We start from the raw sequence: 19,998 nt of genomic DNA, 5'->3' as shown, positions 1-19,998 counted from the left end.
GTAAGCTGCTCAGGAAGTCAGCTCCTCTCGCAGGTCAGACTGTTCGAGCTTAGAGAAGGTGGAAAACAACTGCTGACCCGCCGTCACTCAGTCCCGATCTGATCTGCCCCGAGCAGCTCCAGTCCTCACTCGTCTGAGTGCATGAATGCATGAGCAGGCTGCTACGCTTCGTGCAGCATTTCAAAAGCCACCTCCACCCGGGCATCCATCTGCAGGCTCGGGGGAAGAAGATATCATCTTCACTCTGCTGTGCTGTGGCAAAGGATCAGCTCTCTGCTCAGTCTGCCTCCACACTACAGTTCCTTCCATGTCAGCCGGCTGACGCAAATGAGTTTGCTCAATGGGAGTTTTGCTTTTCTTACCTGAGAGTGGCTCTCTGGGTTTAACCTTCTCCACCACCTCCTCCTGCACCTGCTGCTCCTCGGCGCCCTGGGACGAGTGGTCGGCCATGGACTCCTTCTTTAGCTTCCCCAGGCCCACCATTTTCATGAAGGACACACGGCGGCTGGTGGAGTCGCATTCGCTCTCCGAACAGTTCAGCTCGCCGTTGGTAAACGACTCCTTACGGGAGCCGAGGGTGTCACGATATTTCCCCGCAAACCTGGTGTGGACATGAAGGTGGACATGAGGTGGTGACTGAGCGAAACGACCTGCCGTCATCACCTTTGATTTAACCAAACCTCCCTTGTCGCATCCAAATAAACTCTGCTAATCTCTCATGAGTTTGGCTTTTTCAGAAGCTTTTTGAGTTTCGCTTGGCTTAAAACTCCCATCATCCCTCTTCTTACCTGAGCAAGCTTCCTTCGGAGCTCCGCCTCCCTCTCTTCTTCTTCTGCGCAGGTGAAGGCGTTCCTTGCAGCGACCCCTGTGGGGATGGCGTTTCACTTCCTTTGCTCCTCCCCGATAATCGCAGGTTCTTCCCCAGTTTCCCCAGAGTCTTCAGCGGCGATGGGAACTTCAACGATCCTTTGCCCGAACTTCCACCTCCACCTCCACTTCCCTTTTTACCCTCGTTGGCCTCATTCTCGTCCTCCTCATCCTCGAATGGATTGCGGTCCCTTGGCCCGTCGCCGTCGAGGAGCGAGCTCCCGGGTGACCAGTGGTTGCCATGGCCGCCGTTGCCGTGGATGCCGTCTTCGTCGTTGTCGAAGGGGTTGTGATGGTGGGGGGTGATGTTGAGGCTCATCCTGCGGAGGATCAAAGCGTTGTCTAGGGTTGGACCGCCGCCTTTCAGACGCACTGGGAGGTTTTTGAAGATGGGCATGATGGAGCTGGGGGAAGGGGAAGAGGGAGGGAGGAACCTGCGGAGGGAGGACAGAGGGATTAGTCAATCAATCAATCAATCAATCAATCAATGAGCTAAAAGTAACTCGCTGACAAGACGACGCTATGACAAGATTGCATGTATTTCCACTGGACAGGATGAAGTTTCCACAATAATAAATCAGTAAGTCAGTAAAGCACACGCTGTTGTGTTCAATATGAAATCAACATAAGATTCAAAACTTGAATCGAGGTTCTTAAGATGTGCCAGTTTTCAGGCAGTCATTCCTGTATGAGATGTAAATAAGAAGGAACAGGAACAAACTGCAGAAAACCACCAAAAAGTGAACCAAAAGTAAACCAAACAAAAATGTTATTCTTTCCTCCATTTTCTGTTGCATCGTTTATTGCTTCATTTTGTGTACATTTTCTGGTCTCTTTTAAACATATTTTATCTTTTATACACAGTTTCACTTATTCTGTCACTACTATGACTTGACTCGGTCTGCTGCATCTCCTTTACACGACACACACCTGAAGAACACACCTGTTGTGTTCAGACTGGGGAAAGTTCTTACGGACTCTGCTGATAAGCCTCCACCCTGACTGAGACAGTCAGTGACATGTTATGACAGCAGGACTGAAGCACACACACACACACACACACACACACACACTCTGTGGTGCTTCCTCCTCCTCCTCCTCCTCCTCAGCCCCATTCTGATTGGCTGCAACATTACAGGGATACATGGGATACAGGGATACATGTCAACGGCAGTCCAATAGATGGGTCAGTCTGCATAAGGATTACTGTTGGTCCACGATTGTTGTACTCCAGAAAACATCTGATCATCTAATCAGTGCAGAGACGCTGACATCCAGTGACCGAAACCACCAGTCTGGTGTGTTGCCTTCATGTGTCCACACCCAAACTGACCCTAAACTGATTCACATTATCGTCACACCCTTCAACAGCACAAGGTAAAGTTTAACCAGAAAACTACTCAGTGCCTCACTTTACGCCCTGGCAACAAACAAACACTCATTTCTGACAGGCAGCCAATCACATGTGTGTTCACCTCAACAGTAGTGCTGAAGCATCCGGTTCTGCTTGGACCAGCGTGTAGCAGGATATACTGCCAGAAATGGAATATAATATTCAGAATGATGTTTTCATAAGTGCATCATCGCCTCACACTAAGAATTGTTGAGCTTCTCCAAGAACGAGCCTTTAATATCCATCCAGGTGGTCTTCCTCTGTGCTGCAGGTGGTCTTCCTCCGTGCTGCAGGTGGTCTTCCTCTGTGCTGCAGGTGGTCTTCCTCCGTGCTGTACTGCCATGTTTCTACAGGAGCCCAGAATGGAGGGACCGAACACTGGCTCTAGAGAGGGACTTTCAGTGGCCGCCTTCAGTCAGTTTCAGTCTACAACCTCACCATTAGATTCCACTTAATCCTACAGACAACTTCAAGGACGTCTGAAACTTCCCCCAAAGAACCTTGAAACCTCATCCTTAACCTCTGGGATTATCTTTCATCAGGTCATCAGAAGTGCCTCAGGAAAGGGCAAAGGATTAGCCCAACAGTCAGACAGACCAAAGTAGCAGAAAATGATGCTCTCTGATTGGCTGGAAGGTGTCTGTTAAAAGTTCCAGGTGTCTTGAAAGGTGTGATGACAAATACAGATTTAAACACAGCAGAAAGGGGACACTGTATACCACACATGTTCAGTGTGTCATTGACTGCTCAGCGGGCGTGAACAGGAACAGGAAGCTCCTGACTGGTCCCGCCTTGTTATAAATCAGCTGATGTCACATGTTCCCGCAGCGATGAACCATAAAGACATAAAGTGATCAAACATTAACAGACGGCAAGTTTTCCCTGAGCACAGATCAGCCCTGTGTGCTCTCTGTAATGATTAAATAGGAATCTGTCTGCAGGCTGTTTTAAATGATTCTTATCGCAACAGTTTTCAATGTACAAACACTGATAAAACTTAAATTCTCAGGAACTAACTGACATGTTGCATCGGGCACAGTTTTATATGACTTTATGTCCTAAATGTTTCTGAAAGGATTTCTATGAAACGACCAGTGGAAGGAAGCCGAGGCAGGCAGGAACACACTTGTTTCTTCACAGCCATCATCAAAACTGCCTCAATAAATACTGAGTGCCTTTCATAAGAAAATAGAAATTGCAAAATGCATCAAGCACAAAGATCCAAATGAAATGGATGAAATAACTGGAAAAAGTTAAATCATTCCAGAGCTTAAGCCAAAACGGGAAACATACATTCGGTTATTTTCATTTGGGAAACCCGCAGCAAGTGAAATTCTTGATCAGCAGGAACAAGTTTTCTCATCCAGGAGTCAACACATGGTCATTCTTGTTGGGTAACCTCTTCACTTTCTTTGAGCTCTGTTTTTGGTCTCCACCTCCCGCTGATGGAAATGCCTGCACTACGTTCACCAGCTGCTCTCTGACTGAGTCCGGCTGCTGTCTGCTGGTGTGTCCTGACAGATAAACTCACTATGAAGCTGCACGACTGCGCCACAGCCAGCTAAAACCAGAGCGACTGAAGGTGGAGACGCAAGAACAACCTGGAACCAAAGACGTTCACAAAGTTTGTGATCGTCAATCAAAGCCTGATTCTGCGTGTGTGTGTCTCTATTTGTGTGTGTTTGTGGGAGCGGATGTTGTTCATGCTGCAGGCTCACCAGCTCGAGCCACACTGCTGCTACCAGAAATAGACACACTCACGGGAGGAACATGCCAGAAGAGTGAACATACGTGTAAAGGAAAGTACTGCACACACACATACAAACACTAAGGAAACTACACACACACAAACTGGGCACAGCGTGGAGGGTGAAGTGGGAAGTGATTCAGCGGTGTTGGTTCCATAAATACCCAGCAGCCCCGGCGGCAGGCTCAGGAAACCCACGCGGAGCCCGGCGGAGCTCACACACAACATGTTTTCTTCAAGAGGGTCGCAGGGCATCGCGGAAGCTCCTGGACACAAACAATGGGAGCGGAAAAGACAGCGATAGTGTGACGGACAGAGGCGAGGACTCCTGGGTCTGTGCTGCTCGCCGGGTGGGTGTGGTCCAGTCACAACCACCAGGAACGCTCTCAAATGGTTTGTCCAGCTGAAACCTGGAAAAGTTTGGACCAGAAGTCTTTGTAGGTGAGGAACAGGAAGTGTGTGCTAACAAGGCCAGGTGAATGCAGGTGTTCTAAAGGCAACAGGAAGTGGCTGTGACACACTGATCATGTTAAGGAAACCATTAGCACCTGAGCAAAACCATACTCCTTTGTGAAGTCAAAACTTAGACAGTCTGACCACACAGACATGAAGCACGTCCATAAAAGTACTTCAGTGGTCACACAGGAGCTGCTAATTAACTCAGCAGACGTTTAATGGAGACAATAAATAACATGTAGGAGTAAACAAGCCTCAAGTTGTAGCCCTCAGCAAACTTAGTGCATCCATGGCAACATCATCTTTCCTGTTCACATCCCTCACAGGATTATGGACACCAACATCATCACGCTGCACTGCATCTGATTAACCACAGGCTGCTGCTACTAGCCAAATAAAGCTAAAGATAGTTCTCTGTGGACAAACTAGCATGACTGCCTAGCTTGTCCACACATACTCGCCCAATCCACACAAATCCTGCAGGTACAGCTGACTCATCACTAAAATGTTTGTGTGTTAGTGTTCTGTGAACACAGTCAAACTGATTGTGGCAGGTAAAAAAGATGCTGCTGTAATCTGTAAACAAAACGGTGTTCATAACCTCCACAGAGCCACGACACCAGAGAACAGCCAAACCTGCCACACAAGATGGCTGACAAAAGTGATGATAAGGCTCTGAAAGCACACTGAGCTCTGTTTCAACTGGTCTGAAAAGGTCAGGAACCACTGACTGAAGACACAATCAGCACAAAAACAAAGCACAAAGGATAAAGCAACAGGTGAGGTTCACCTGGATAAAGTCCGTTCACAGTGGCGAGACGGTCCTCTGCCTGGGCAGGGCTCGCCACAATGATTGACTGGCTCGTTAAGGTTTGTGTGGCCGCAGCCTTTTCCACTGTCACACAGCTCGTTATCAGCATGTTCCTCCATTTATCTACACAAGCTTTACTGGAGCTCAAATCAATCTGTTCATCCATTAAACATTTTTTATCTCAAACATATTTCCTGGCGTCACTTTCTCCAGTGTCTCAGACCTGTTGTCTCATATCACCGCAGAAAAGCTGCTGGAAGTGAACTGAAACAGACCAGATGATCCTCCCCAACAAAACGTTGTATATTTCATCTGTGCAAGCAGGTTGTCCCCGTCAACGCTGACCTCCAGCGGCTGGTTAATTATGAGCGCAGCAAAAGAGGAACTCAGGTGTCGTATTATAAAGAGACAAAGTCCACGTCAGGAGGAGGTTGGAGTGGACGGTTGGGTCAAACACAGGACTTTCAGTGAGGACACGGCTTTTCATGTCCCGTGTGAAACCGAAAGTCAACGTTTAACCCAAACTATCATCTTTTCTTAAACCTTAAACAAAATGCCTAACCCTGTGCTGTCCTGCATGTCACACAAAACCCAACTTCCTGTTGAAGAGCGGGTTTCAACGAATGCACAAGCACACACTTTCAGGCCTTAGATATCTAAGCAACAGGGACACAACATCACACACTGCTCATCAGCATCAGCTGTCTGTGTGTGATTCGTCCTCATGTGGACGTGTTCAACACGGCATGTAGCCATCGTGTGAAGGTGAAGAGGCCGTGACCTTTCAACGTCACCAAACAGGAAACCAGGAAGAGAACCAGATACCCAATCAGAGGGAGGCACAAACCTCAGCCTTGACCTCCAGTATGGGTGGAGAGTCACTGTGTGTGTGTGTGTGTGTGTGTGTGTGTGTTTCATGATTAATGGCTATATAGATAATCAGCCGATGTGTGAGGAAACTGTGAGAACAGTCAGTACATTCAAAAATAAAAACAGGAATCATTTAATAAAAGGAGTTGACAGCTGATCACTGACTTCCTGCTCAAACTTTATCATTAATTCCTATTTTAACTCTAATTCATGACTGTCCACATGTTTCTCTGCATTATATAACTGAATGAATTGACACCTGCTGATAAACTGCTGCTACAAAAGCAAAACACAAACACAACACATGTGGTGGAGATTAAGCAAGACTACAGCTGATCTTTTGGCTCCTGCTTCAAAAAAATCACAATTTAGCCAAAGAAAACAGTGAACATGTAAAAGTGTCACAGAGAGGCGACTGAAGCTGAAGCAAAACAAAACATTGTGAAGGTGTCACTTTGGGCTTTGGGTAGTTGTGACCACATTTCTCACTATTACATTATTTCCAATTTTCACAAACCAAATAATTGATTCATGAAGAAAATAATCAGCAGACTAATCCAGAATGAAAATAAGCTGCAGTCCTGCACAAAATAGCTTAGAATCAGTTCAGTCGCTCCACCATTTTTCCACCACTACTGGGGTTGTTACTTTGACTTACATTGATTTCCTAAAGACTCAAACCACCACCACCTGTCCAACCCTAAACCTAACCTTAGCTTAACCCTAACCTTAAACCAAGTTTCCACCCTAAAACTTAGTGATTTATGTTATGAGGACTTGCTTGTGTCCCCATAAAGCTTGTGAGTCCCCGCAGGGTGACAGTGTAAAGTCCCCACATCGTCAGCAGTACAAGTTCACACCCATACACAGATTGCCTTTGTTGTGTTTACACACACAGGCTGTCTGAGGTATTTTGGCGGGAATCTGCTGGTAAATCACTGGAATGGTAAGTGGCTAGTTTGATGTGTAAACATGTCTCCTCTTTGTTTGTTTCTGAATGTCAGTGTGGCTAGCAGAAGATGTCAGCGTGGCTGATGGAAGCTCACAGCTCACAGCTTAGCTGACTTACTCAAACGATTTTCGCTCACTGGCTCTGCTGCTTCTCTCCCCATTGACAACATGAAATCATGCTCAATAACTTACATGTTAATGAGGTTCTGTTGATGGAAATTTCATTAAAAAGCCTGTCAGTACAATAAAGAGCATTTTAGCATTTTAGTCTGGATGTGGTTAGCCTAGCTTAGCATAAATACAGGAAACAGGAGGAAACAGCTAGCTTGACTCTGTCCAAGTTCATCAGCCCTTCTGATGCTCTCTGATTAACATTCTGCGTCTTGTGTGTTTAATGTGAACACAAACAGAGATTTTAAAAGCCTTTCTTGTAGATGGAACAAATAAAAAACAGTGTATTAATTTGCTGACTGTCTGACCTGTCAACCCGTGAACGCAGGAGGCGGCTTATTTTTTTAAATCCTAAATTATGGCTTGAACAGAATAAATATTTACTCTCTCATAAACTCAGATAGCAGTGAAAGACTTTCTCGCCCTTAACTGATCCAAGATCAGACCGAGGAACCATCGCGGTAGATGATTGATGAGAGACGAGCTGCCCTGATAAAAAGAGCTTTGGTGGCTCCAAAGTCCCATCAGCCACCTCTCTGTGACGTCTGAGTGGAGCTGATCCATGATGATTGATTTTCTGATTTGAATCAGCACCCGGATCACAAAGACGGACCAGCAGCTGTTTGTTTCCCAAAGACTGTACAGTTGGAGACGCGTGTTGACTGTCAGGACACACAGAGGACAAACTTTACTGTGAGGTCCAGTAATAATAAGGGCCGGTTGCATAAGCGTCCCCGCAGGTAGACGGATGGACAGGAAGCAGCGAGGGGTGAACGATGTGGGCACCACCTGACGCTGAACCTTTAGAAACACGACCGCACATCATCACAACATCAAACTCTGGCAGGTCGCAGTTACCCACACTGCATCTGTCTTCCATTAAGGAAAAAGTGTCCTCTCAGCGACACTCGTGAGGGAAAACAGCTGTTAGAGAAAAATGTAATATTATCTTTTGCCTGAGGAGGAATGTGGATGTTGGGAAAACGGCTCCTCGGTGGTAAAGTGCAGCTGGGACTGCATGGAGGTCAGGCTGATACTGGAGCAGGAAAACAAGTTTGAAGTCCTTTATCAGAGTTCTTAACAAAGTGTTAATAACAGGCTGAACGTTTGCTCTTCACTTCAACGCGGTGAGCTGTTAGAGACGAGGCGGGCGATCACATTAAGAATGTAATGACTGTAATGCAGGACTGCTGTGTGCTTTGGGGAACCTTTGGGGGTCTCGTCGCAGCTCTGCGGATCCTGAACTGACGTGACACACAAGCAGCAGAGCCTGCACCATCAGCGGGTTTAAAGTCTCCACCACCACGTTGCTGCTGTTGTTGTTGCTGTTGCTTGACGAGAAATGATTTTATCTGAAATCAAATGCTGACTCTGATTCCTGGACACACTCCTCTCACGGATACTTCGATTCTGTGAGGTACTCGTACTTTTACTGCAGTACAGGAGGCAGTCGGAGTGCCATAAAGTTCACAGTCAGGGAGTGTCGGCCCGTTCAGAGTCTCGTGTTCTTTTCCATCACGGCTGTTTAATTACCACAATAAAACTTTAACTGACAGACGTGTGTGTGTGTGTGTGAGTTTCACACGTTGTTGGAGGTAAAACTATTCACAAAACACAATTTAAATAAGAAAAAGCTGCAATTTTATGTTCCATAAGTTTTCTCTTTTTATCACTTTAATCATGAGCAGCAAACGTCCTGCTTTGTGAACGTCTCGGCTGACACGCGTTCAGCAGATTTCAGGTCAGATTGTTGCTTCTGACTGCAGCTCCACACCAGAACACGACTGTGACATCAGCCACAGCTCATCAAATCGATTCGCCGCACGTCTCCAACATCAGAGGTCAGCGGTCACGAGGACGAGTTAGAGTTCACTTTCTGTTTTCTGTCATTAGGATGAGACAGGAAGTGAAACACAGACGGTCACTGCTGTTCTTCTCACAGCAGAAGTGCTTCATTCATTCATTTTTCTCTGTTTGTGACCTCGTCATCACATCCAGCATGAAGAGGACGAGGAAGGCGGGACGACGAGGGAGGTAAAGAAGTACAAAAAGAGAGACGGAGTGAAAGATGGAGACAGACAGTGAGACGGAGGTGGAGGATGCTGTGTCGGTTTAGAAGGCGAGGTACCAGCAGCAGGTGGAGGAGGAGGAGGTCGGGGTGGACCTTCACCCCCGAGGGTTCGTGTCCTGAGCAAAAGCAAACGTCAGGGTTCAACAAACTGTGACCCTCACATGAAGTGTTTGTCAGTGAGCTTTATTTTGAAGGCCTAACAGGTTGTTGCTTATGTTTATTAACTCGACCGCAGAATGACGAAGCACACCCTGACACCCCGGACCGGCGGGTCGGGGTTCAGTGCTGCTGACAGTCCGCTGACTTTACTGCCTGTAAAAGACTTTTGTGTTCTAACTGATTCAACAATGTGACGTCATGAGGCAGATCACATCTTCTGCTGAAGGCTGAGAAAGTCTGGTCAGTTAATGAGTGACATTTCCTGCTGCTTCAAACGCACCGTCTGCAGTCAAAGTCAGAGACAAAAGTGCGCAGTCAGGACCAAAACGAGACGAAGACGGTGGTATCAGAATCACCGGACACACAGGGTCGACCTCTGACGGACCCCCGAGACCACACGAACTGATCCCAGACCTGCAGCAGCTCAGACCGTCGCTCAAAGCACGCAAAAGCATCTACCAAACACTGAACAGTCAGAGCACGTCGACAGGCTCTGAGCAACCAAGAAGACAATCAACAAAATTAAACTGTTATTTGGATTTTCAATAAACTGCCATTTTCATGCAATAATCAGTCAAAATGTCCACTTTCCCCCCCTCAGTGTTTTCTTCCTCACTTCTGTACAGTAATTTGAACGTCAGAAAATGTACACATTTTATAAACTAAAAATCATCTGCAAGTTTCTAACTGCGTCTGCGGCTCTTCAGAGCAGTTTAATGAGTGAAAAGCAGGCTTCACTTACAGCTCGGAGTCATGGTGGCGGATCAGCGGCTCGGACTGGCAGCAGAAGGCGGACTGGACCAGCGGACACCAAACGCAGCTCCGAGCAGCAGCTCGACTGACGGGCAGACAGGCGCAGACAGCAAAGGACGTGCTGCTGCGTTCAGGGGCGGTCGGAAATCAGTGGCGATTTATTTATTTGAGTCCAGCTGCAGTTGGACACTTGAGCTTTTGGTTTTGCTGTTTGACTTGACAGAATCAGTACGTTATTTATTAAACCCAGATTAAAATAAAGCTTTATTGACAGAGAGAAGTTTACAGCAAAGGTGGAGTGTGGGAAGTGTTGTGTTTGAGCAAAGAGAAATCCCTGAAATGTCGTTTAACACAATGTCACGGGGGTGGGGGAGGTGAGGGGGGAGGTGAGGGGGGGCAATAATGTCCAGTGGACGCACTGACATCAAACATGACAAAGTGACCTCCAGTGTCAGACGGTTATTAAGTCCAACCTAAATCTTAACCAGAGTTTTTAACACCACCGTGAACGCCTCATGACTTTCTGCGTGTCTGAGCGCTGAGGGTCACAAACAATCTGATCTTACAAACTGAATCTGGAAACGATTCCAGACCTGATCCTGGAGCCAATTCATTCAGACATGAAGGCTTTGGACGAGCTGATCGAAGGAGCCGCAGCGTCTCCGAGTCAAACAGGTCGTGTAGAGGTCACTGCAGTTCAGGTCAGCTCATTCCTGTCAGGTTCAGGGCTACATTTGTCTCACAGGGCTGCTGGGATCAGGACTTTGGTCCTGCAGGTTCAAACTGGGCTAAAATCAACCGCATCTTTTGTTTTTCCTCAGCAGTTTTATCAGCAGGTTGTGGTATCTGAACATGTACAGACTCATCCAGTACCCGGCTGTGCTCGGACTCGGCTGCTTGAGAGGAAACGCAAGGTCCCTCCTGGTCCAGGTCTCGTTAAAGTCACACCGTCCATTCAATGTCAAACTACTTCCTGCTGCTTTGTTTTTAATCTGTCGCCGAATCCCCTGAATGTCCCCGAGCAGAAAAAACCTGTTGCCTTTCATTCAGCAAGGACATTATTATAGTGTGTGAGTGTGTGTGTGTGTGAGAGAGAGTGAGTGTGTGTGTGTGTGTGTGAGAGAGTGAGTGTGTGTGTGTGAGTGTGTGCTGACCTGTGTTGAAAGCAGAGTTAATGAATATTGTGTTTTTGTGTCAGCTCTTTTGTGAGGTGTGTGTTTAGTAGCTGACTGACTGATGACTCTGAGGTAGAGGAATGCGCACACGCACACACACACACACACACACACACACACACACACACACGTCCACAGCTCCATCGGGCTGCAGGAGCTCCTGGACCGGAGCTTCACTCCTGACTCCTGACCAGAGTTCGACTCTCGACGAGTTTGGTTTCGAGTCGTTTGTTCCTGCAGGTCTTTGAGTGTCAGATGTGAACGTGTTCTGCTTAATGCGTCCAGCTGAGCAGCTGAGTCAGCAGCTGCAGGAAAATGAAAAGTTTTGCATCAGGTCAGCAGGTTTCGTGAGGTTTCAGCAGCTCAGGGCCAGAAACGAAACCCAAAACTGACCGAGTTGAAAAGGAGAAATGATTTGTGTCCTAACAGTCCTGTGAGACAGTGCTGAGAGGACAGATTCACTCGCATTTCTCCATACAGGCTGCTCATCATCAGCTCATCACTTTGTCAACATAACTGACGCCATCCGTTAAACACTTACAACACACTTTCCACAGTAATGAACTGAAACCCAACGTGTTCAGTGTTAGACCTTCTGATGGAACTGATGCTCAGTCAGGGTGAATTTGTAGGATAACACAGACTGAAAATAAAATATCACCCTAACTTGACAGCACCTTGAGCCCTGAGTCGTGTCTGCAGGTGCTCCTGTCAGGCAGCACACACTCTGTAGCCTGACAGACAAAACCCAGGGCACAGCTGGATCAACAGTCCGTGCAGAGCAGAACGCACAGCTCAGAAACTGACTGGAGCAGGAAGTCGGGTCTGACTGCAATGATTACATCATAATTACTTCCTCCCAGCATGCACTGGGACGCACCTCAGCATGACCTCCCATGTGAGTAGCACAACAGTAAAACGAAGGTTTGGACGCGTCCTGCAGTGAATCATCAGGACTCAACCGCGACTGTATCAATCAGTCAACACACACACACACACACACACACACACACTGAGGCTGATGTTTTAAAGGAACAGTGTGTGCAGAGAACAGCCGGATGTCTGTTTAGCCTAGCTTAGCATAATGACTGGAAGCAGAGGGAAACTGCTAGCCTGGACCAATAGAATCTTCTCTGTCTCGGCTGTTTATTTGAAAAATGAAACAGGGATGAATGCAGAGTTTGTTGAGATGAAAACCTAAAGGAACCATTTTGTGCTGCTCTAAATACAGATGAAGATTTATAAAACATGACCACATCTGAAAGCTGGAGCCAGAATCCGCAGTTGGACCCGCAGGGCCGTCAGCACCTTCACGTGTGAGCTCTGCAGGCTGAGCGTCGACACACATGCAGGACCGTCGAGAGTCACAAACAAAGAGGAAATTTCGTGTCCATACGCGCAAATCCTGTCACTTATTTTTCACGGCTACTGAGCCTGGTCTCATCCTGAAGGGGGTCAGAAGACACCTCTTTGTCACGCTCCTCGACACACTGGCCGGGTTTTACAGAACCTCCAATGCAAACACGTCTGCACTGATGAGACACGATCAAAAGGGTGAGAACTGCTGGAGGTTCTCCTCTCTGTGTTGCATGTTTGTCTGGCTTCCTGAGGTCCACATCAACAACTGACAACACTTCAGTGAAAGAACGACAGACGACGCTAAAATCTGACCTCCACAAACAACACCACACGTGAAAACTGGCCTGCTGCAGCAGAGAGCTGGACGCCCGCTCATGCAGTCCTCAACACGTCGTCTGATCACAGATCAGTCCTTCGTCAACACCTCGTCTGTAAGGGAAACTCCAGCATCGCGTCTGACTGATGTCTGCTGGGAATTAACACGAAGCTGTGATAAACGATAGTGAATGTCGTGTTTCTGTGAGAGATGCTGCCATGATGAGCCGCTGCTACCTGCTCAGGTGACTTTGTGTTGCTCTCATCTCACTGAGGCCTGAACTCTGACGGACTAAATCACCTTTTATTCAGTTGCTTGGCAGTTCTATGGTCACATGTCTCCTCTCTTTTAATTGGTTACAGTAAAATCTAAAAAACATCAAACAAACAAACCAACACACACACGGATTAAACAAGCAAGTCTTACCTCTTTCTTCTGTTTTTGTAGAATCAACTGGTCCAGGACTCAAGACTGTGACATCTCAGCCACAGTGTGTGTGTGTGTGTGTGTGTGTGTGTGTGTCTCAGCGAGTCCTGGTCAGGAGCTGGTTTCTGCCGGTTGTTGTCTGGACTCCACAGTGAGCTGCAGTCTGTCTGTCTGTTCTGAATGTTATTCACTGTCCTCAGGTCAGCTCAGCTCCCTCCTGATCCTCCTCTTGTTAGATGTTCTGCTGGGTTCTCCTGCTGCTGGTTCTGCTGTCTCACTCTACTGGTTTCTGTCCGACTCCACTCGCTCCTCATGGAGTTCTGCTCCTCGTTTCCTGTTTGTTTTATTTTCTAGCTGCAGCAGGAAATGGTCATCATTTCCTCTTCCTCCTCCCCACACTGTCGACCCCCTGCACACACACACACACACACACACACACACACAAACACAAACACACCATGGACTCACTGATTGGTTGGCTTGCATGCCCCCTGGTGGACATGCAGGGTTGCTGCCTTACTCAGAGGCACTTCAGCAGTTATCATCTGTAGCCATCTCACTGAGAGGCCAACTGTGGCGTGTTGATGCACAAAGACAAACATGGACGTCCACAGCTTCTTGATGAGACAAACTTGAGATTTCTGTCCTTCTGGGGACCCCATACAAATCAGAGCTGAAGCAAATTAGGAAGGCTTAACTGAGTTAATAAAAAATATCAAAGCAAAGCCCATGTCACATGCACACTCAAATAATCAGCAGCCAGTCAATGTGTCAGCATGTGAAGCTCTGTGATTGGATGATTTTTAGTGAAATGCATCATGGGAGTCGTGACTGACTTCATTAATTGATCTCCACAGATGTTGGTCATGTTTCACTCTGATGATTCAACAGGAGAGTTCATGTCCATCACAACCCGAGGACCTCAGTGACATGTTTTAAAATGTTCTGTCGCCCTCCTGTGGCACAAAGGTGAACTACATGAAATAACATCTAAAATAAGATCTCAAAATAATGAATTAATTATAAAGAAATGAGAGGGAACCTTAAAATGTTCAGTTAAATAAATCCAAAAAAAACATATACATGATCAAATAATCATAGGAATCAATTGTGTAAAATACATAAATGAACCAAATCTTTGTGAAATAAGTGAGAACTATTTAAATTCAGCTCAATACTATGAAACAATTTCTTATTTTTATTTTCATTTTTATTACATTATTAACATTTTTTCTCCCCACTTACACTTTAAATTCATGTCAAGTTTGATTTCACACCATAGAAAACAACATTATGAAATAAAATGTGACATGAAATCAAAGTTTTTTCCTTGTGGTTATTTTTTATATTAATTAATATTGGAGATTGGATTTATTATTTTGAGTCAGTGTCTTGTTCCTCCAAACACATAAATAAATAAATTCACCAAAATTAGCATCATGTCATAAGTAATAAACTGACACTAACACAGACGTCCAGGCTCAACAACCAGCACTAAGTTAATGACACGTCCATCCCTTCAAAGCCTGCTGGGGTCCAGGATTCCATTAGGACTCCATCAGGACTCCATCAGGACTCCATCAGGACTCCTTCAGGACTCCTTCAGGACTCCTTCAGGACTCGGCTGCCCCTGGGCACCCCTCAGAAGCTGAACGCACCCCAGATACTAAACGAAACAGGCCTTTGTAACTGGAGAGAAAGAAACAAAACCAAATTTTTTTGTGTAAAATAAGACAAATCTCCTAAATGAAAACTTTTCAGCCCAGTGCTTGAGTAAATGTTCTTAGTTACATTTCATCATTAATACTCACAAAGTACCAAACTACAGATTAAAATGACTTTTGTGGCTATCAAGAAACACGTCAGAAAAACAAAACGTAAGCAATACTGAGACGTGTCTGCTGAAGACTGAAACACTCCAGTGCACATGAAGGTTTACACACAGGCAGTTTAACTTTACCTGATGGAAGATGGACGCCGGGACTTCCTGCAGCACCCCACGACCACCACTGACAGCAAGAACACGACCACAATAACAGACAGGACACCTGACCGAGAGGACAGAGAAGGACCAAGTTGAAGACAAATAGATAAACTGTCATCCACGCTTCCATTCAGAGTCTGAACATATTCTGTTAATGAAACGATAAGGCAGGAAACAGATGCGTCACCTGAGTCCAGAAGCTGGACTGGTTGCAGTGGTAACATTAAGGTTATTTGAATTTGGATGCGTTACCTGTGTTCTTGGGAGGAACAGTGGAGGCCGTGACTGGACGATCTGTCGAACAGTGCACAACGTTAACTATAAATGCAGAGCTGATGTGATAGTTGTCCGAGTTAAGTTAATATCACGTCTTTCAGACTGTGTTTGTGCACACGATGAGGTGCTGTGCACAGCGTGAGAAACCAAACAGAAATCTGTGTTTAAGCATGAAGAACTTGGTGTCAGCCACTCAGTTATAATGTTGGCGTCCCACAGGGTTCTGTTCTCGGTCCTCCCCTCTTCAGTCCAAACCTCAATGATCTGCCTTCTGCATGTGTTTGAGCTGATGTTCAAATGTATGCAGATGCTACAGGAATACATTTACGTGGAAAAACAGCAAAGAAGCTGCTTTAATGAAACTTAAGTGGAAAATGAAAGTGTTGTTTGTAAAATATTTGCTGTGTTTCATGTTTTACTTTCTCCTGTTCTGACTTTACTTGTAGTTAGTTTTACTGTTGTTTTAGTGGCTCATGTAACACCTGGTCAGCTTATGACTTTGTCCAATACTGGTCATTGAAAATAAATTACTCAATTAACAACACCATGTATACTGAAACATGTTCTGTATTTAATATAACTGTGTTAGTCAAATGATGCCAACAAACTCCCTCAAGCGCCTGGTCAGCCCAAAGCTCCAGACACAACAGTAAAATACTGTTCACCTGTAGCATCACTGGTTACAGGTGTTGAGGGATCTACGGCAGCTAAAATGAGCAATGTTAATTAACATTTTAGAATAAATGAGATAAATGTAGTATAAAGTAAATATAGTTACCCTTGGCTCCTGTAGGAAGAGCCACTGTAGTACCTGCCACAAAGTAAGTAAAGTTAATCCATCTGGTGGAGTTTAGATATAAAAGAAAACACAATGCAGGAAACACATATTACCTGAATCCATGGTGGCTGGTCTGGCAGTGGAAGCTGGTGTAAAATATTAGTAAATATTGATTTGTAAATTCTAAAAATGGAAGGTAAGTGCAAATGCTCTGTAACAACAATGAGATAATTTAATTTCCTTAGTATTTTACCACTTGTCTTGATTTGTTAATAATAACTAACACCCGGAACACTCAGTCCCATCTCATAAGATGATACAGGAATACGTTTACACGGCAAAAACAGCAAATTAGCTGCTTTGATTAAACTTATGCACATCACAGGAAATGAAAATGTTGCTTGTTATGACATTTTTACTCGACATTATTAAGCAGACCACTTTGTATATTTCCTACTTTTCCTACTATTTTACTCCTTTACCTTTAATCCTTCTCAGCTTAACCAATCCATGCAGTATTATGGTCGTGATACAGAAAATAGAAATTAAACATTGTTAGCTAACAGCCTCTGTGGCAGAGAGTCAGTATGTTGATCCTTGTTGTGGAGGTTAGAAAAATGTAAAAAATTTAGCTAAATAAGTTTTGGTTAAAAAAGAAAACATAACGCAGGAAACATGTATTACCTGAATCCACAGCAGGTGGACTGGCTGGAGGAGCTGCTTTAAAATCAGAAATATTCATTAGTAAATAACAGTGTTCTATAATAATAATGATGATGAAAAGATAATTGGGGACAGGTACAGACTGAGGTGCATAACAGCAGCGATAACACCGATGATAGTATTAACTATGATGATTTTGATAGCAGTAATAATAACAATGCAGAAATGTAAAAGGTGGTAAAACAGTCGTGAGTGCCAAGCAGGACCACAGCAGGAGGAGAAAACTGTTGGCCATGGATGTTAAAACCTGTCTGTCAGCAGACCCTCTGAGTGTCGGTGGAGTAAAGACAAGAAACAAGAAACATACTTTGAGTTCTGCTACCTTTAACATCTCCACAGAGGCGTTCACACTCCTCCACGGTTGAAAAGATGTTCCCGTTGGACCCACAGCCGCTGAAGTCGAATCTCTCACACCTCTGACTCGTCACGTTGTAAAAGACTTTGAGGAAGTGCGAGCCGCAGCCGCCATACTGCATGGGCCGATAACAACGGTCTGGCGGGAAGGACGGAGGGAACACATTCACATTTTCCCTCCATCATGTCACACATTATCAAACTTGGGGACATAACGACAGCAAAAATATATTTTGATTACTTAACCAGCTATTTCAAATGGTTTGCAGATTATATATATATAAAAGTAATATAAACTCATGATTTATATAATATGGGCTTAAAGTAGATCTTCTAGCTAGTGAAAAGCTCAAACCTAAGGAATAAAACTGTCATTTTCCTATGTTTTGGTGTATTGTGGGGTTTATTACAGGCTGTTAACACAAAGGTGGCAGCAGGAGAATTTCATTCTGCCTCATCAAAATAACTCTTGAATAACTTTGATCGAGTATATTAATAAGGCCTCTTACATTTCTCGTTGCACAGAGCTTCACATGCTTCCTGGGTCTCAAATGTCTTCTTGTTGGACTCACAGCCACTGTAGAAGCTCTCACACCTGAAGCTGGTCCCATTGTAGAAGAATCTGAGAGTCCCGGACTGGCAGCTGTTGTTTTTCACTGAGAGGAAACAGTAAACTGGAAGAAGGAGAGACCACACACGGGACGTCATGAATGATTAACTCATCACAGTTTTCTCATAGAAAGACAGAGTCCCTCCACCTTTCAGTGTCCCCCATAGGACCTTATTTAAAGAAAAATATAGTAGTTAATGGCAAGAGAGAAATCATTTTCTTATCTTGTTCAATTGTGCTATGAATTATACGTCTCTCAGTCTCTGATCTGATTTAATTAAGGACTTGTGGAGCATCATCAGTCACAGTCCAAGAACTGTTAATATCATCACATTTAGCTAAGAACACATCAAATGGCCAGACGTCTTCTCTCACTCAAATAATATCTGTATTGAGTATCGAGTTCCCGCCCACACACCAGTCTGAGCCAATCAGGTGCTGTCAGTCATGAAGATTCAGTCCCTTTTTAGAACATCAAATAACTCATTAAAAGCAAACTTAACAGAAAAATGATAAGAACCCCCTAAAATAGCAGAAACCATCCATCATGTCCCATCTGCTAACACGGAGGGGGAGTGGCTTATGCGCTGTGCTGCAGCCAGCCACCAGGGGGCGTCCAGATGTTTTGGCTTCACTCTCTCATGTCATCTTCACATACAGTCAGTTGACAGTCCAACATCAATAAGCCTCTTGAAGTGAACGCATTTTCGTTTGGTTTTGGGGGCACTTGGATATTTGTGTTGTTTATGTTAAATGAAAACTCTTTAACTTTAACATACGATCCGTTAACATTATCTTCTGTTCATTTGTGCACACAAAGAGTCTGAAAGTACAAATCAGCAATTGTGGAAACATACTGAAAAACATACGGTTTTAAGATGTTAATACTTAAGAATCAATTTAAATTTGTTCTTACGCCTTTCATCAGCTCTCCCATAGGCGCCTTTTCTGAAGGAGTCTCTTTGACCTGTGGATTACAGGCCAGCAGTCAGCAGCTTTGCTGTTGGTCACAAACACTGGCTAAACAAGTTAGATGTTAAAGAAGGTCACAGCAGGGACTGACTAACATCTGTTCAGCTCAGCACCATTTCTGTGGTTTAGGTATGAAAACAGGACACATTTCCAACAAAGACATCTGCAATAATAACAAATCATTAAGGGTTCCAAAAGCATTTCGTTAGTCAGTTAATTTCAGTAAAACGAGACCGAACTCCAGCTCTAACCTTTTCACAGTTCAAGAGAATTACACTTCCTGACCCATCTTACCTTCATCACTGATGCTCTTGGGGTAAACCCTGATCTGTGCACTGAGATCACGAGGGAACGAGTGTTCGCCCTGATTCAGACAGTTGACCAACAGACACTGATTGGAGCCACTGAGCGGCGTGGCCACCACAGCCATGTGACAGTCGGGCTCGGCAAAGCAGTCCCTCCAGCAGTGCATCGGGTCCTTATAGTCAGGGAGCCGGATCAGATGGTAGATCCCAGAGGCGAGGCATTGTGCCGGCTCGGGGACCTGAGTCAGACCGGACCAGGACAGGAAACAGGCCACAGCCAGCAGACTGAACCAGACTCCAGACAAAACCTTCTGGGTCATGGCTTCAGTCTCACGCGTTCTTCGAGTCTGATCTGCCAGAGAGGATAAGCTTCCAGGTGATCACTTCACCTAACCCCGCCCACCGTCCTCCGTCACCACACAGTCCTCTTCAACACAATCCGACCACAAACATCAGCTGACATTGTTATCA

The 19,998-nt window shown here is 45.2% G+C and overlaps 2 protein-coding genes across 10 annotated transcripts in view; both read right to left on the bottom strand.

Annotated features, from left to right (window-relative positions):
• The window catches only part of LOC124059749 (tumor necrosis factor alpha-induced protein 2-like), a 32,176-nt gene extending 18,249 nt beyond the window's left edge, over window positions 1–13,927 (bottom strand). The window contains exons 1-3 of one of the 2 annotated variants that reach the window (XM_046390038.1): window positions 13,526–13,927; window positions 789–1,301; window positions 363–601 (exon numbers count right to left, since the gene is read on the bottom strand). In XM_046390038.1, the coding sequence (XP_046245994.1) occupies window positions 363–601; window positions 789–1,264 (715 nt within the window). In that variant the 5' untranslated portion in view covers window positions 1,265–1,301; window positions 13,526–13,927. Of the gene's footprint in view, window positions 1–362; window positions 602–788; window positions 1,302–10,238; window positions 10,515–13,525 lie in introns of those variants that run through there. The other variant, XM_046390037.1, reaches the window with a different exon arrangement.
• Window positions 13,928–14,078: 151 nt separating this feature from the next.
• LOC124059753 (tissue factor pathway inhibitor-like) lies at window positions 14,079–19,922 on the bottom strand. 8 transcript variants are annotated; one of them, XR_006843427.1, is made up of 11 exons: window positions 19,517–19,922; window positions 19,167–19,217; window positions 18,150–18,314; window positions 17,609–17,779; window positions 17,248–17,283; window positions 16,677–16,709; window positions 16,564–16,596; window positions 15,762–15,803; window positions 15,486–15,573; window positions 14,362–15,214; window positions 14,079–14,198 (listed from the first exon to the last, which is right to left on the bottom strand). XR_006843427.1 is itself a non-coding variant. In XM_046390048.1 (11 exons), exons 1-11 carry the CDS (start codon window positions 19,845–19,847, stop codon window positions 15,106–15,108), a joined length of 1,026 nt encoding a protein of 341 aa, XP_046246004.1. In that variant the 5' UTR covers window positions 19,848–19,922; the 3' UTR covers window positions 14,085–15,105. The 8 variants fall into 8 exon arrangements, 7 of the variants coding, with proteins under 7 accessions (XP_046246004.1, XP_046246002.1, XP_046246005.1 ...); XM_046390048.1 differs by having other exon boundaries at window positions 14,085–15,114; window positions 15,148–15,214; XM_046390046.1 differs by having other exon boundaries at window positions 14,085–15,214.
• Window positions 19,923–19,998: the final 76 nt, after the last annotated feature.

This window comes from Scatophagus argus, chromosome 5 (genome assembly GCF_020382885.2).
Source record: "Scatophagus argus isolate fScaArg1 chromosome 5, fScaArg1.pri, whole genome shotgun sequence".
NCBI lineage: Eukaryota > Metazoa > Chordata > Actinopteri > Scatophagidae > Scatophagus > Scatophagus argus.
Note: the sequence above shows the minus strand (reverse complement) of the source record. Positions and strands in the feature narration are given on the sequence as shown.

What these genes read in the sequence shown, in the direction of transcription:
- LOC124059753 (XM_046390046.1), bottom strand. Translation starts at nt 19,847, where the DNA reads ATGACCCAGAAGGTTTTGTCTGGAGTCTGGTTCAGTCTGCTGGCTGTG. An exon ending in CCTCTGTGGAGATGTTAAAG is followed by an intron (nt 17,284 to 17,608) that starts GTAGCAGAACTC and finishes CTGATTTTAAAG; the next exon opens with CAGCTCCTCCAGCCAGTCCA. An exon ending in TGTTCCTCCCAAGAACACAG is followed by an intron (nt 15,574 to 15,761) that starts GTAACGCATCCA and finishes CCTCTCGGTCAG; the next exon opens with GTGTCCTGTCTGTTATTGTG.